Source organism: Cyprinodon tularosa, unplaced genomic scaffold (genome assembly GCF_016077235.1).
Source record: "Cyprinodon tularosa strain WSP-4 unplaced genomic scaffold, ASM1607723v1 ctg210, whole genome shotgun sequence".
Classification (NCBI taxonomy): Eukaryota; Metazoa; Chordata; class Actinopteri; order Cyprinodontiformes; family Cyprinodontidae; genus Cyprinodon; species Cyprinodon tularosa.
In genome coordinates this window covers 1,434,302-1,449,111 of record NW_024038779.1, presented here as the reverse complement: position 1 = coordinate 1,449,111, position 14,810 = coordinate 1,434,302, and the positions used below count along the sequence as shown (strand labels likewise).

The 14,810-nt window shown below is 38.8% G+C and overlaps 1 protein-coding gene across 1 annotated transcript; it reads right to left on the bottom strand.

Annotated features, from left to right (window-relative positions):
• Nucleotides 1-463: 463 nt before the first annotated feature.
• On the bottom strand, nt 464-14,086 carry wdtc1 (WD and tetratricopeptide repeats 1). Its single transcript, XM_038285444.1, has 16 exons — nt 13,579-14,086; nt 13,333-13,454; nt 13,165-13,248; nt 12,265-12,311; nt 10,378-10,489; nt 9,912-10,099; nt 9,645-9,827; nt 9,470-9,564; nt 8,027-8,142; nt 7,856-7,931; nt 7,651-7,744; nt 7,399-7,569; nt 7,086-7,321; nt 4,491-4,656; nt 2,619-2,811; nt 464-1,858 (listed from the first exon to the last, which is right to left on the bottom strand). Exons 2-16 carry the CDS (start codon nt 13,378-13,380, stop codon nt 1,661-1,663), a joined length of 2,007 nt encoding a protein of 668 aa, XP_038141372.1. The 5' UTR covers nt 13,381-13,454; nt 13,579-14,086; the 3' UTR covers nt 464-1,660.
• Nucleotides 14,087-14,810: the final 724 nt, after the last annotated feature.

Sequence of the window (14,810 nt, the reverse complement as noted above, 5' to 3'; positions counted from 1 at the left end):
TGGGCTTCACCTGATAGAAGAGCAGTGTGTTTGCCATATACTAGTGAATAGTCTACAGATAAGGATTGTATTACTGTGTATACTTTTCTCTACTACTGATGTTTTGCTGAGTGACTAAGTATAGAGAAAATAACAGTGACACGAGAGGTTTGTGATAAAAATGTAATGCATGCCTCGTTAGCTAAAATAAATGAGTAACCGGAGAAGTTTTGTCCTTTTTTCCAGTCTTTAAATATTTGTTTCCAAATATAAAACACTAATTTCTACCGTATTTAGGACAATTTGTTGTGCAATAGTCAGCAGAAACACAGAACAGCAGACAGTGATAAATGAGCATACAGCAGCTTGAGACAGTGAGCTACATCTTCCTAACCTAGATAAGGTTATATCTGTAGTGATGTATTTTTTTTTATGTTAAAAGTTTGTGTCAGTCATAGGGGAAAAAAAATCATAAAAGACAAAATGTTAGTATTTTCTTTTAATTTTGCTTGGATCAAAGCTCATTACAGGGTCCACGGTGGAGGTGAAAACAAACCGAAGCAAAACTAAAACACATGGAAGCTGAATGATCCAGTGAGGACCCGTTCTTTAACATAGTTTTAACTGGGGTTTAAAGGAAATTCAATGAGCCGTACTCTGTGCACCTGATGGGGTGTGGCTCTTCTTTTTTTAACCTTGCAGCTTCAGCGTGAGAAGCCTCATGCAAGCTGAAAACCTGACCAATACTGGGACAGCCAGGAACTCAATGGTCACAATTATTTCAGCCCAGTTAATGGAACACAAATCTCCCACTTATTACAAAAAAGAAAGTCATCTCAAATGTATGTGCAAAATAAAAGGAGTGAAATCAAAGTTATTAGAAAGTTATTTGTGATACAAATTCTCCCTCGTTATTACCCATTCATCTTTATAAGCGGTAAACTACACTGAGCCAAATTATGTGTAAATAAACGGAGGAACAAAAACCCCAAACATTAATCCTTGGCGGTTTTAAAACACAGATGGTAAACTTTGGCAGAAGAAAACTCTCGCTTTTCCTGACAGTTCAAACTATAAATAGATTAATCTTAGCAACGATCATCACAATGTGAGGAGCTACGCTTCGTTCAACGACTTCCTCTAACAGAAAATCCATCTGAGCGCAGGACTGAGTCCGACGTAGAACGTGTGACCGGTGTGCACAGCTGTTCCAACCTGAGCAGGAACCAGGAAGCTTCGCAGACACAAAAAGTGCTCTTCCATCTGAAAGCTGGCCACTGAGCGACCTGAAAATAGGTCGATTGAATCTACACTGCTGCGTGTTTGTGTTGCGGGACTCTCCAACAAAAACCTGAAGGTATTAGCGCTGCACACCTCCTCCTTGGTGAGAAACTGGTAGCTGACATGGAAGGGTTCCGCTCAGACGCTATTCACCCTCTGCTAATGCAGAGTGGTTGCTGTTGGTACCTAGAAAGCATGGGAGCGATGTTGCTGCCTTCTATGAGCTCCTAACCCAAAGATGGTTTCCACCAGATCTGGCGTAGGATGGCGGTGCATAGTGCAGACATGTGGCATCACAGCCAATGTTCTGTCAGACAGGGAAGCGGGGTTCAGGTATTAAAACAGAATCTGGGAGAGTCCTTTGCTTCCTACAGCCATTCTACAGAACAAATACAGGTGTTTAGCTTGTCCTGCACTGTACTGGTCCGTCCGAGCTGTCTTCATCATCAGAACCGTCGGGTCCAACGCCGCGCAGGCCTGTGATGCGATAACCCATGTTCAGGAGCATGACCTCCAAAGGATCTGCATTCATTCGCCGCTGATTTGCCTGAGCTGCTCCCTCCATGTCCTCCACCACACGCCCGTTGTCACCATCGGTCTAAGGGAGAGAAAACAGCTTGTAAAACATTCTTCATCTGACATAAAAGATTTTAGTGCCCACCTGAGATCTCATGTGCAAATATTTTATGGAGCACCTCTGGGGTTTATGGGGTTCAAGTTCTGCAATTATAACCTTTTAGCTAGCTGGCAATTGACTTATTTTCCTTCGTCATCTTTCATAATTCAAAAATCAACCATCATTCTCCCGATCAGCTTTCTATGTAAGCATTTATTCAATTAATGCACTGAACTGATAAAATGCATTATGCGCTCTGATGCACTTTTAAATTTTCAAAATAAAAACCTATTAAAGCAAAAAATCTGATGCATAGATTCAGATATTATTCAAGCTTATTTGCTCCTATAGGTCACAGTCATATAAAACAGGGCAGGTCAGACCCAAATAAACAGCAGCTATCAGGATTATCCCAGAGAAGCCTGATTCGGTGCATCTTTAGTACGCTTTCAGCTTTTGGAGACGAACCGACTGATGTCCTGTCTCGAAATAATTAAGTACATTTTTTTCCCCCTTAGACTGAAAGTGGCAGAGCTTTTATCCATTTTGGACCTTTTTTTTAAATTACACAGAAATGTACCAAAGTTGAAAAAATGGATGCAAGAAGTGTGAAAAAAAAAACAAATATATTTTTTATTTTTTCTCCCTAAACTTTTCCAGATCCAGAAAATATCTGAAACCTTTCCATTCCCACACTTCTCCAGCCTGCCACGTTTGGGATTTAGGGATTTAGTTTCTTTACCTCTGGCCGCGGGTTCCATAACCGAACCACAGGGTCGATACCACTAGTGGCCAGGAAGCAGTAGCTTGGGTGGGGCTGGAGGCAGTTGACTATTGACTCATCTCCCTGAAGGATCCTCACCAGGTTAGTCGTTTCCTTCTCCCAGATGAAAAATGAGCCATCATCTGAGCCACTCACGATATACTGGCCTTTGCTAGAGAGAAAAGACATCTGTTCAGACCTGTCTGTCAAGACATGCTCTTGGAACAAGAAAATTCACAGAATTTTTTGGGGATTTATTTTTACTTGGAAAACGCACTTTTAAATAAACAACAACACTTTTAAATCTGACTCCTTAAGCAGAATGATGGTACCCGTGTATCTAGAAACTTTTCTCAGTAAATGTAGTGAAAGGTAACTGAGCAGGATATTCTGGTATGTGAGGTTCAGAACGAGGTGACACAATCTGTTTGGTTACTCAGTTAACAGAGAAATTTAAACGACAAAGAGCAGCAGTGAGTCATATTGAGCCATCAGAGTATTTTATAGCACAATGAGACCTCTAAAGGATTAAGACCAGTCGACAAGTTCCTTTAGAGTTTCATTACTTTCCAGACGTTCAGTTCATTGTTATGGCATCCACTATGTTTACAATGTGGCTGTCTGTGTGCCACTGAATATCAACCATGGATAGACTGTTTAAACGTTTCAAAATATAGTTTTTAAATGTATGAGTGTGATTTCAAAAATATTAAAAAGAAGGTGTCTTGCAAACCATGTCTTTTGTTGCAGCGAAGTATGTTTATTAAAGGCCCAGTACAGATACTGGCAAGCTATCTAAACTTAAAAAAAAACTGCTAAAATTATTCAAAGAATATTAAAAGAAAAGACTGTAGACAGATGAGGGATAAAGTTGTGTCCACATTTAAGGCAGAATTAAGTAATTAAATATCCCAAACTTTCCTATTCTCACAGAGGACAGTTTTAAACATCGTTAACATTTAATTAAGGAATAGAGTGTGGCACAAAGTCACAAATCAGAGAGCATAAATCTGAAAAGCAGCAAAGAGCAACAGCTGACAGTTGGGAGATAACAGGTCAACAATTAATGATGTAATCCAATAGTTCTGATTGAGCAGTAGCAGAAAGAGAGTGGTTTAAAAAAACAAAACAACCATTTTGCAGTTTGCACAAGTCTAAGAAGCACACACAGCAAACAGAAGAAGGTGTTCAGATAGAAACCATGGTGGCAGCAGTGTCATCATCTGTTGTGATCCTTTTCCTCTGGAGCACCTGGAACTGAAGCTAAATTAAGGGCAAATCTGGGAGAAAATGCTTTAAAGGCAGCAAACGGCTAGAGGTGGCGATGGAGGAAGACCTTCCCACAAAGTAATGAGCTGAAACTCACAACCAGAGCCAGAAATCCCACCAGGAAACAGCCTGATCGCTTTTCACCGAGCAGCTGAAGATCAGCAGAGGGGGAACATTTAAAAAACTTCTCTTTAAAAAAAATCTTACAGATTGTTAAAAATTGTCTTTTCTGCAATCTGGACAATTTTCTAATGCGTCTTTTGGACATCTGGGGCAATACCATGTAACATAAGATAAAAATATAGTTTCAAATCAATTGAGGAGGTAAAAAAAAGGGTGAAAATTCAACACTAACATTAGGGAATGCAGTGGGTCCCGGAGGTTTAAAGGAAGCCAAAACAGTCCTAAGGATTTACTCACCTTTGGCAGCTTCACTGTACAAACTAGCAAGCATGTTCAGTACAAACGCATCACAATAGAAATGTTACTTCACAACTAGACCTGAAGGACTATAATGAAATCACAGAGCTTCAGACCGCCATCTAGTGACACAACAGCAGAATGAAAGCGTGGTGTACAGACCTCCCAAAGAAGTTGGCCTCTTTAATGTCCGTGGTGGTGTTGCAGTGGCCACAGTATCTGTGCTTGTAGTCAAAACTGTGCTCCCTCAGAGTTATCTCGTCATCAGGAATGGACTCTTTACGACTGAACGAGTGGAAACGAATGGAGCTGTTGGCCTTTTTATCGTCTGCAGGCAAAGACAAAAATACCACTTACCAAAACTTTTTTGTGTAACCCCCTCACTACCATGATGCTGCGTATTTTAAATGGATAAAATCAAAGCTTTTAAAGCACATTCTAAACCTGCTACGACTGTTGCTCATTTCTTATAAACTCAAACAGGAATATTTTAAATCGTAAACTAACCTCCGTCCCACCTAAAGCTAAGAAACATGGGCACAATCCCAGATGTTTCTTAATCAAGGTAAGGAATCTGTGGAATTATCTCTGGTTCACAAGTTTCTTAAAAAAAAACAGCGAAAGCTGCAGCCCCTCCCCTGGACACGTCTTTTTTTGCAGCACCTCCAGAAGCACCTGCTTCTGCCAAAGCAATTTTCTTATTTTCCCCTCAAATCTAGAATGATCTTTGCTTTGTAATCTGCCTCAAAGCCAGGGTTATTTCGGTTTCATTTTTTCTTTCCACTTAACTTTCCATGCATATACTTGGATATAACATTCTAGGTTGATATAACATTGTGGGCATCAGTAGCTGTCTGCTCTAAAACCGTGGAGTAATCAGGACTCTTCTCACTGATTGTATAGAAGGTCAAATTTCTATTAAAATTAGTTTGTTTAATATGATATAAACTTTGTAAAGTTTAAGATTCAATTAACTGTAAACCTGTAAACCTCCATGACAACTTGATATACATCTCAGGGTTGTCCCTGCTAAGCTCATGTTTTATCAGCATATAAGACTGCAATCACAGCTCCCTCCTGCAAGGCTCTTTCCAGCAGATTTCAGCACAAACGCTGGTTATGCTGAAGGCTGACAAAATTAGTGAAATTAGGCTGATATACTGACTTTTAATGAGTATAATGACTACGGAAACTTTGTTTATAAATACATTTACCTCCCTAATGGCACATATAAGTGTAAAAGCGGCACTTGGTGGTGAAAATTTGTGATTCGAAAGCATGGGTGAAGTGACCAGGTTTGCAGGGAGTTCCAAAAAGCCGGGCTGTTAAGCTAAAATAACCAATGGTCAGAGTTTTTTTTCCTACGCAATAAAACGTAGAATTGTCAGTCAGTCTGATAGTTTGCATATTAGGAGGAGATATAAACATTATCTCTAATATGGAAAAAAGATTGAAAGACAAAGGAGTGGGCTCAGTTAGGAAAGAAAGAAACAAAAATAAATTACAATATTACAGCAAGCCATTACAACTTTGGCTAAGTTGGCATTAACTCTAACTAACCCTTAGAAGAACTCAAAATCTATCTAAGTCAACATGGCGGAGCCCGCAAAGCTCAGGAAGGTATGTTTTGTCATCTTTTATTTAATAGATGTACGATTTTATTTTATTTTTCTTCCTTACCGTTTCTTGTTTTGCACAAAGGAAGGACATTTACTTGACTGGTAAACATCTGATTTTACACCTGTTGAAAATGTTGCTGAGAATACCTATAGTGCAATATGGTTGCTCTGTAATGTTATTTGCAGAAACAAATAAAGTTGTATTGGGGGAAAAAAATATTTTTTTTGTCATCATTGTGATATTTCGTTGTTTGCGGAAGGTCAGGTGAAAAAGGCAGTCTTTGGTGAATTTACTTGACAGAGTCGGCTTTTGGGAAGTGGATACGACAAACGATAGTCTAATCGGGGCTTACAGACGCAGGAAACAATGACATGAGTTGAGGTTCATCACTGTTGTTCCTTACCTACTACACTTTAATGTAAAAGTCAATCCACCGGTATATAAGCCATCCTGATTGTACATATGACACCTCAAATCTCTGTGTTACTCCCTTGTATTTTTAAATTTTTTTGTATTTCTTATTTTTATTTTGTTTTTCATTGTGTGTGATACATGTACACTTGCACCTTAATCCTTATTTATCTTGATATACTGTATATACCTTGATATACTGTATATATATTGTTTATTCTTAATGCACCTTCTCTAATTACTATGCCAATATGTGACCAGTGAATTTCTCCGCTGTGAGATCAATAAAGCTCATCTAATCTAATCCAATCTAACTGCTAAGCAGAATCATCAATGGAAATCGGGTGGCATGGTAAGGAAGCTAGTATTTTTATAAATGTCTGAAATGTTCTGGTTACGGATGCAGTCTGCTAATACTCTCTTTGTTATCTGAGAACCGTTCCAGAATTAAACCGTGCCTAGCCCTGCTGATGAACTAGTACCAGTTAAGTGCGGTTTGGTTGTGTCTGGCACGGTCTAGTTCAGTTGTGCCTGCCATTTACACTCAACAGTTATCTCGGTAACCATGCTCGGACCGATCTCGGCACGGTTTCAAAAGGGTGTATTAAATAGGGCTGATGATTAACAGATAATTTATTGTGCTGGTTTCAAAAAAGATAAACTCCTTTACACAATACATCCTAATCAAACCTAGTGGGTTGTAAACGGATGTTTTTATCTTCCTACCTGAATCAGACTTGGAGTATAGAGCAGCCTTGATGTCTTTATCCAAAGCGTCGCAGGCACTGCTGTGTGCTTGCTCAGGAAACTTCCCTTTGAAATCGTCTAGACATTCCAGAGCCTCGGCCACATATTTCAGCTCAAACAGACACCGTGCCAGCCTGAAATGTGCTTTCAGATGTCCTGGGTTCAGTGCCAGAGCCTTCACACAATCCCTAAGGGCGTCATAATGGTCTCCATCCCTGCAGGTCACACATAGATCATAGATTACCATTTACAAATCATACAGAAAATAAGAAAAGAATAAAAAGGTATATACCATTTGCGTTTCATATAGGCTGCAGCCCGGTTCCCGTAAAGCATGGCGTTGCCTCTGGCCTCATGAATGCCTAAACTATACAGCTGGATAGCCTGTGTCCACTGCTGGCGGGCAAACGCATTATTGGCCTGCTGCTTTATTTTCTCCAAGTGAGGGGGAAGCTCAGCAGAGCTAGAAAAAGATAAAAGGATAAGGTAAAGCTTCAGTAAAACAGGCACATATTAAAGTATAAAGAATAGAACTATATCCTACCTGGATTGCATTTTGCTTTCAGAGAAGTGAATGTGGCCCGGTGGTAAATGAATGCCATTGGAGACGCCGTTGGTTGTCTTTCCATTCTGGACGTCTTAAAGAAAAAAAAAAAAAAAAAGCAGCTGAATGACTAAAACTTGCTCTGTATACATTATCTCCTTTGTGCTCAACAAACAGAGGAATTACTCTGCATGCTTAGAGCTACCTGCTGATGACTGGCACAGTTTTGGAAGCACAAAGGTATATGGCCTCTGCTTTGACGTCAGGTCAAAAAGATAGACCTGTAGGGAGTGTACAAATGAACTAATCAGACATTTGAAGTCACTGAATGATAGAAAATAAGGCGTGATTCCTTGTTTATTGTGAGAAACGTCACCTGTTCTCCACCCATGTTCACAAGCAGCTCTGTGCCATCGGGGCTGAAGGTAACATAGGTGGCCACCAGGACCCTCAGGCGGTTGTTGTAGTCTCTGAGTTTCACTGGCAGATGGCCTGAAGCACAGCAGAGAACATCTTCAGTTAACCTTTCATAGTGAACTTTCCATTAATGAATCAAAGGAACTAACAATATGTGAGAACATTTTACATATTATTGTAATTTAACTCAAAAAGATAAATGTGTAAAATATATATAGATCCAGTAGCTACAGAGTTTTACATTTCAATCAGTTTCTCCAAAAAAGAATATCACACAGGTCCAAAAATACCAAACTCCCCTTTCTCAGGTCAGGCCAGTATGCTGTTCAGTAAAAGCAGTGACATCGTCAGTTTTTTAGGCAGTTTCTGAGTCCTGATGATAAATAAAATCAGCATCTCCTTAATTATCTCCATCAGACAGTAGTATGACACAGAGGACCAACACCAGCAGATGTTACAGCACCTAAATCATCACCGACTTTGGAGATTTCAACTTAAACTTCAAGCAGCTAGGGTTATGTTGCCTCTACACTTCTTCCACAGGAAAATACATTGAATTCCAACTGAAATGCAACGTTTACAGGTAAAAGGGTACTTTAACAGTCATGCCCTGGTTCTTTCTAGCCTGGGTCAGAAGCTGTTAAAGTCTGGGGATCAGAATTAGCTTCACACAATGAAAGCTACAGAGTTAGCCATATTGTGAACAAAGCTGTATGTTTTAGACTTCAAAGCTCCAAGCTACATTCATAAATGGGTTTCTTTGTGCTTTTTTTCTCTCCCTTCGACTAAACTTTCCATTAGCATGATTGGACACAACGCCATAATCATTATCCCTACACCTCACAGTCTTAATTTGACTACCTGGTGGAAAAACTTTCCACTTGGGATACCTTATTGAGGATCTAGGAGCAAAACAATGCGTGTCTGTATTAAATATCTATTTTATGAGTCTGAGTTTTATCAATGACTACCTTTTACTGATAGGACTGGGTATCGATTGCATTTTCAAGATTTTATGTGATTCCAAATGTCAAGATTTAAAATGGATTATTTAAATCCGGGTTGATCTTACATAGGACACCTGGTATTAAATACTTTTAAGCTCATTCATGAATTACATGACTATGCAGTTATCCAACATATAGATACTAGTATTATATAAACTTACAACAGCAAATTAATAAAGTAACAGTAGGCACTGTTACAACATTTAAAAAAGTTTTTTTATTGATTTTTGGCTATATGAATTACTATTACTAACATAAATAAATATTTGACATATTTCACTTCATTGAATCTATATAATCCACTTATCAAAAAAAAATTAATTACATAAAATAACTCCTCAGTGATTTCCCAATTGCTTGAGATGTGATTGCTAGTAAATGAGCCCTGTACCCACCTGCTATATAGTACTGCCCAGCCCCATCTGGGATGGGCTTCTGCCTGTCACAGAACGTTTGCACAGCCGCTGAAGTGTTCTGACTCATAGATTTCCTGAGTGAGGAGAAAAAAACTGATTTATTTAGTTTCTGGGCATCTTTGAAAACCTGGTAGGGACATCAGTAACAACTTACCTGTAGTTGTGAATCATCCTGATGTCATAGAGGCGAACGAAAGGCCCGTTGGCTCCCACTGCTAGGTAGTTATTGTCCCGCGGATTCACTGCGAGGCACTTGGCCTCAGCCAACTGCCCACAAAACTCTGTCAGGTCAATCAGAACCTCAGAGTGTTTACTGTTCTCGCGCAGATCATACTGTCTGCGGTGGAAAAAAAGAGAGGAAATATTCTTCCATCCTTATGGGGATGTTGAAAAGGCTAAAACTACAGTTTCAGGCTCTCACCTGATGATGCCATCCTCTGCAGCACTCCAGAAGGTGTTGGGCCACATTGGTGCCGTGGCGATACGTTTCACTCTATTAGTGTGATCAGAGAACATATGGATGGTTTCCTTCACGGTCAGGTCGTGGACATGGACCTTTGTGTCGGCTGCACCTGTTACCAAGATCCTGTCCCCAGTGTGAGGGAGGAACTGTAAACAGAACAGCAGACAGAGAAAAAAAAAACAGACACAAGAAATTATGAGCTTACTGGGAAACAAAGATGGTTGACATTATGAAGTGGTTTACAAAGACAACAATCTCGATTTAAGACACAGACATGATCATTTGAAGGAAAACCTTTACCTGATTCTAGCTTTCCCTTTCCAGGAACAGAATTTATTCAGGTTTAGAGCATTGCAGTCAGTGGGTGCAGAGTATATGAAACAGAGGCTGAAAATACAGGAGTCATTCTAGCAACGATCCTTACCTTAACAGAAAATATATTCGCAGCATGACCCGTGTGCATGGTTGTGAGCTTCTTATGTCTGAATGGATCCCAGATGATGGCATGTTGATCATCTGAGCCTGAAGCCAGCAGACTGAGAACAAAAATAATTACTAGCACAAGCTAAGCTGCATTCGGGCCCTTTATGTCTAAATACATATAAACAAAAACTCCATTTAAACATCTGTATTATTATTAGTAGAGTTACACACTAAGATTGACCGATAAGTAAAAATTTTTTTAACAGTCCAGACCAACAAACCGGGATGGACGATATATTTGTGCAGGTGACTTTGTGGGCAAAGACAAACAAACCGTAGGCTGGTTTATACTCAGAAACCAGGTCGTCTGCGTGTGTCGCACTGAATGCATATATACCTCCGCCCCTTCCGCAGACACTCTGCTGCACCTCCCCAAAATTGTAGGCAACCGCAGGACAGTGCCTCAGACAGGAGGCCTCTGATTGGTCAAATCTACATCTGCTCTACACTATGCGTATTTCCTGTTTGGTACCTTACCAGCTTGTTTTGTTTGTATGACCAACATTGTGGAAAACGACTCCTGAAGTCGTACTCGACTTAAGAGCAAGGTGCGAGAAAACGCTGGGACCCTTTTTCCACCTGGATCCCTGCTCTTTTTGCCCTCATGTCCCTCCGTTGTCGCACAAACTTGCCCCTTGCGTTTTTCCACTTCCTCAGCTGTATGTAGACTCACAGCTAGTTCATGATTTTCCCTTTTGCATTGTGACGTGGAACATAATAGTGAACAGTACGCTTCAATATTGGGCATAAATCAAAAATATTCGCATCATACCTGCGACAAGCTCACTGCGGCACACTGCTGCAGGAGTATAACCAGCCCTTCAGAGAGTGTCTTCTGCACAGCTGGTAATATTTTTAACTACCTGCACACACAGCTAAAACCCAACAGGGTAGGCATGCTTGTTTTCTTGTCAAAAAATTTATGTTTCATCTAGGGGAAACAGATTCCTCTTTTCCAGTTGTTCTGACTATGTCATGAGAGAATATAGTTTTTTGATTGTTATTACTTCGTTTGTCTAAATACACAAAAATCGAACAGACTAAAAACTGGGAAAGTGCGTGGCTTAACTGGAAGAGAGAATTTTTGACTGTATTTTGAGTGTAAACACACTTAAAATAAGATAACAGCCTCTCTCTAGTTCTGGTTCGACTGCTAAAAAACAATAACAAAAAAACAGCCAGTTTCTGGTTTGGATCAGTTCTTTCTTTCTGTCTGAAGTAGCTGCTGCACAGTGGCCTTTACGTTCTACCTCATGGCGTTTAAATAACATGAGTTTGATATTACGAATTATCCGATTCAATATCGGAAATCTGTCCAATATCAGCCATCCGAATATAACAGCTATAAAAAGCTGAAAGACTACACTTCATTTGGCATCTATTTGAAGATTATGTAACTCGTTGTTTAATAATAAATTGGTCAGCTTTTCCTCACCGCGTTCTTTTTTACTGTTGTTCTCTGTTTATCATCACCTAATCAGGCATTTCCTAATATTCTAGACTAAAAATGAGTAATAAAAGAAGATATGATTTGTTCCAATATATATCTGGTCAATTTCACCATTTGCCAACATTCAAAGCTGCAATATTGGGATTGTATGGGAAATAAAAGGTATCAATACATCCCTATTTGATATGTCATTTCTTTAAAGTTATTATGGTTAACAAGCCACACAGATAATTAAACTGTCTCTGTATAAAGCTAAATGCCTCTAAATGTAAACAAATATCTTAAGTAATCACCTAAATGCAGAGGGAAGATAATAAAAACGGCAAGAGACTAAGTTACAATATAAGAACAGATTATTTGAGACCTAAAGAGACTTACTCTCCTTGTTCGTTCCATTCCAAACAGTTCACACAGCCGGTATGGCCCTAAAGAAGAAGGTGACATGGATCGTGAGGAAAAAGATGAAATACTACCTGTTAGTTTGTGCAAGACATATCAAATATAAAAAATTATATCAAAGCTACTGTTGGGAATAGAATATATCTTAGCCGTCACATTCTACAAACACAATGCACAACATAAAGAAACATACACTGCTGATAAAGCAACATTTTCCCATGCTCTGGTATGCCATCACCACCCAGCAGAGTATTTTCTATTTGAAACTCTGAGTTTTACTGTTTTACACATTAAAGCACTACAAGAACACATTTTTACTCTTTATACCACTGGTTGGACAAATAAACAGGATATACATGCAACTTTTACAGTTTTGTTTTTGTTTTTTTATTAATGAGAGCAATACTCTATAGTTCCCAGCTGGAATTATGTCTTTAGTGTAGATTATTGTTGGATTTCAAATCAGAAAACTCGCAAAATTATACTACTGGTTGCAATCGAGTCAATGAGTCGATGCAATAAACTGGTTTTCCTTAGATGGATCAATTTGACTGTATGATCTGGTGAACTGTAAAGTGCCTTGAGATGACATGTGTTGTGAATTGGCACTATATAAATAAACTAAATTGAAATTGAACTATAATGTATCCACAACTAAACCAGATATTACCACCTGGGATACACATGTAATAGAGAGCTGGATGCATTGTAATCACATTATACACAGAAAGAAAGGAGGAAATTTGGATCTATTTGCAACATGTCTCTTCACTGCAAGTTCCATCCACAAAAACAACAGCTGTTTTGGTGTTTTTAGCTATCATTAATACTCTTGAATGCCTGCTTTTTGAAATGTGAAAAGCATCTGATGTTAAAGACCTGAAGTTCAGCTTCCAATCCAAGTCTTTTAATGAAGGGATCGGTCACATGAAAACACCTCTGAAAGCCAGACGTCCTCTTGTCCTAAACATTTATAACAACATGATTAATAATCATGATTTACATAATCGAGGAAATCCCTCAGATCGAGCAGCTGTGTTTGCTCACCCTGATCTGCCTGTGCAGAATCTCCCTGGTGATGTTGGCAGCAGCCATGGCCTCACAGCAAAGCAGAAAACAGGTTCCTGGAGTCACTCAGAGGGCATCTACGGCTGGAAGAGGCAACTGAACTAGAAAAGACAATCACAGAATCGCGATAGAATAAGTTATTGATTACAAAAAAAAAAAAATGGTGGTGAAACTGTGTTTGTTAATAAAATCATGAGAGCTCAGCTAGTAGTAGACTTTACTCACTTTAGTGTCGAAGAGATGAGCGTTAAGCTCCTACTCCAGAAATCCAGTAAACCGAGGACATTAGCTGGGGAGCTACTGTTTACCACTTCAGCAACGACAAGCCTCCGTTTGCCACGAAACACCAGCTTTTCTAAAGGTTACACCGCTGTTCGCTTCACAAAACCCTTTATTCCCGTTTAAACCGGGCCTCTAAGAGCCTTGTCCGTAACAGAACAGCTGGTGTTAGCGCATTGCAGCTACCTTGCTAGCCAAACAAAACGTCCAGTTCATGTAAGGTAAACATCCGCAAAGATTTCATGACAGAATGCGGGAAGTTAATAGATCTCCTCGGTTTTCTTTCCGTTAAAACACTTCTGTGAAATGCTGTCTGTTTAACAAAAATGACAAAAAGACGTTGAGTTTGACGGGAATCGCAGAAATACCCTTTCTAAGTTGAACACAAACCTGCTCTCTCAGGTAATCAGCCTAGTTCCGCCAGACTAAACACTTCCGGGCCGACAACCTTTCAAAATAAAAGTATCATCCATACCAGTCTAGTATGTGGTAAACCATAGAATAGAACAGAAAAGACTAGAACAGAACAGAATAAAATAGAATAGAACAGAATAGAAAAGAATAGAATAGAACAGATCATAATAGAATAGAATAGAACCATTGAGGCAGTGTTAGCAGAAATTTCTCTCCTCTCTCTCTCTCTCTCTCTCTCTCTCTCTCTCTCTCTCTCTCTCTCTCTATATATATATATATATATATATATATATATATATATATATATATATATATATATATATATATATATATATATATATATATATACATTTTTTTTTTCAAAAAAAAATATATATATTCCTTATGAATATGTTCCTTAATATATTAAACATATTATAAATGTATTCCTTAAATGCAAGCATTTGTTTTCACCTTAAACCTAACTGTTTAATCTCAAAAATATAAATGTTTACGTACAGATCTGAAATAATAATTTGAAAAAAAAAACAACAAGAACTTTTTGTTTGATCAATTTGAAAATAAATGGAACACGTTTGGTTTGTACGGAGCCCGAAAACTGACAAAAAAAAGGTTAATAATTTCTCATGCACACAATAAAGTTTCTGGTGTGCAAGAGAAACTTTTCTTCTCCTTTTCTCTCTATGTCCCTTAAATGCTCTGTACTTTGGGGTTGGTTGCTTAAAATATATATTTTTTGTCCTAAAAAATAAAAAACAAGTTTG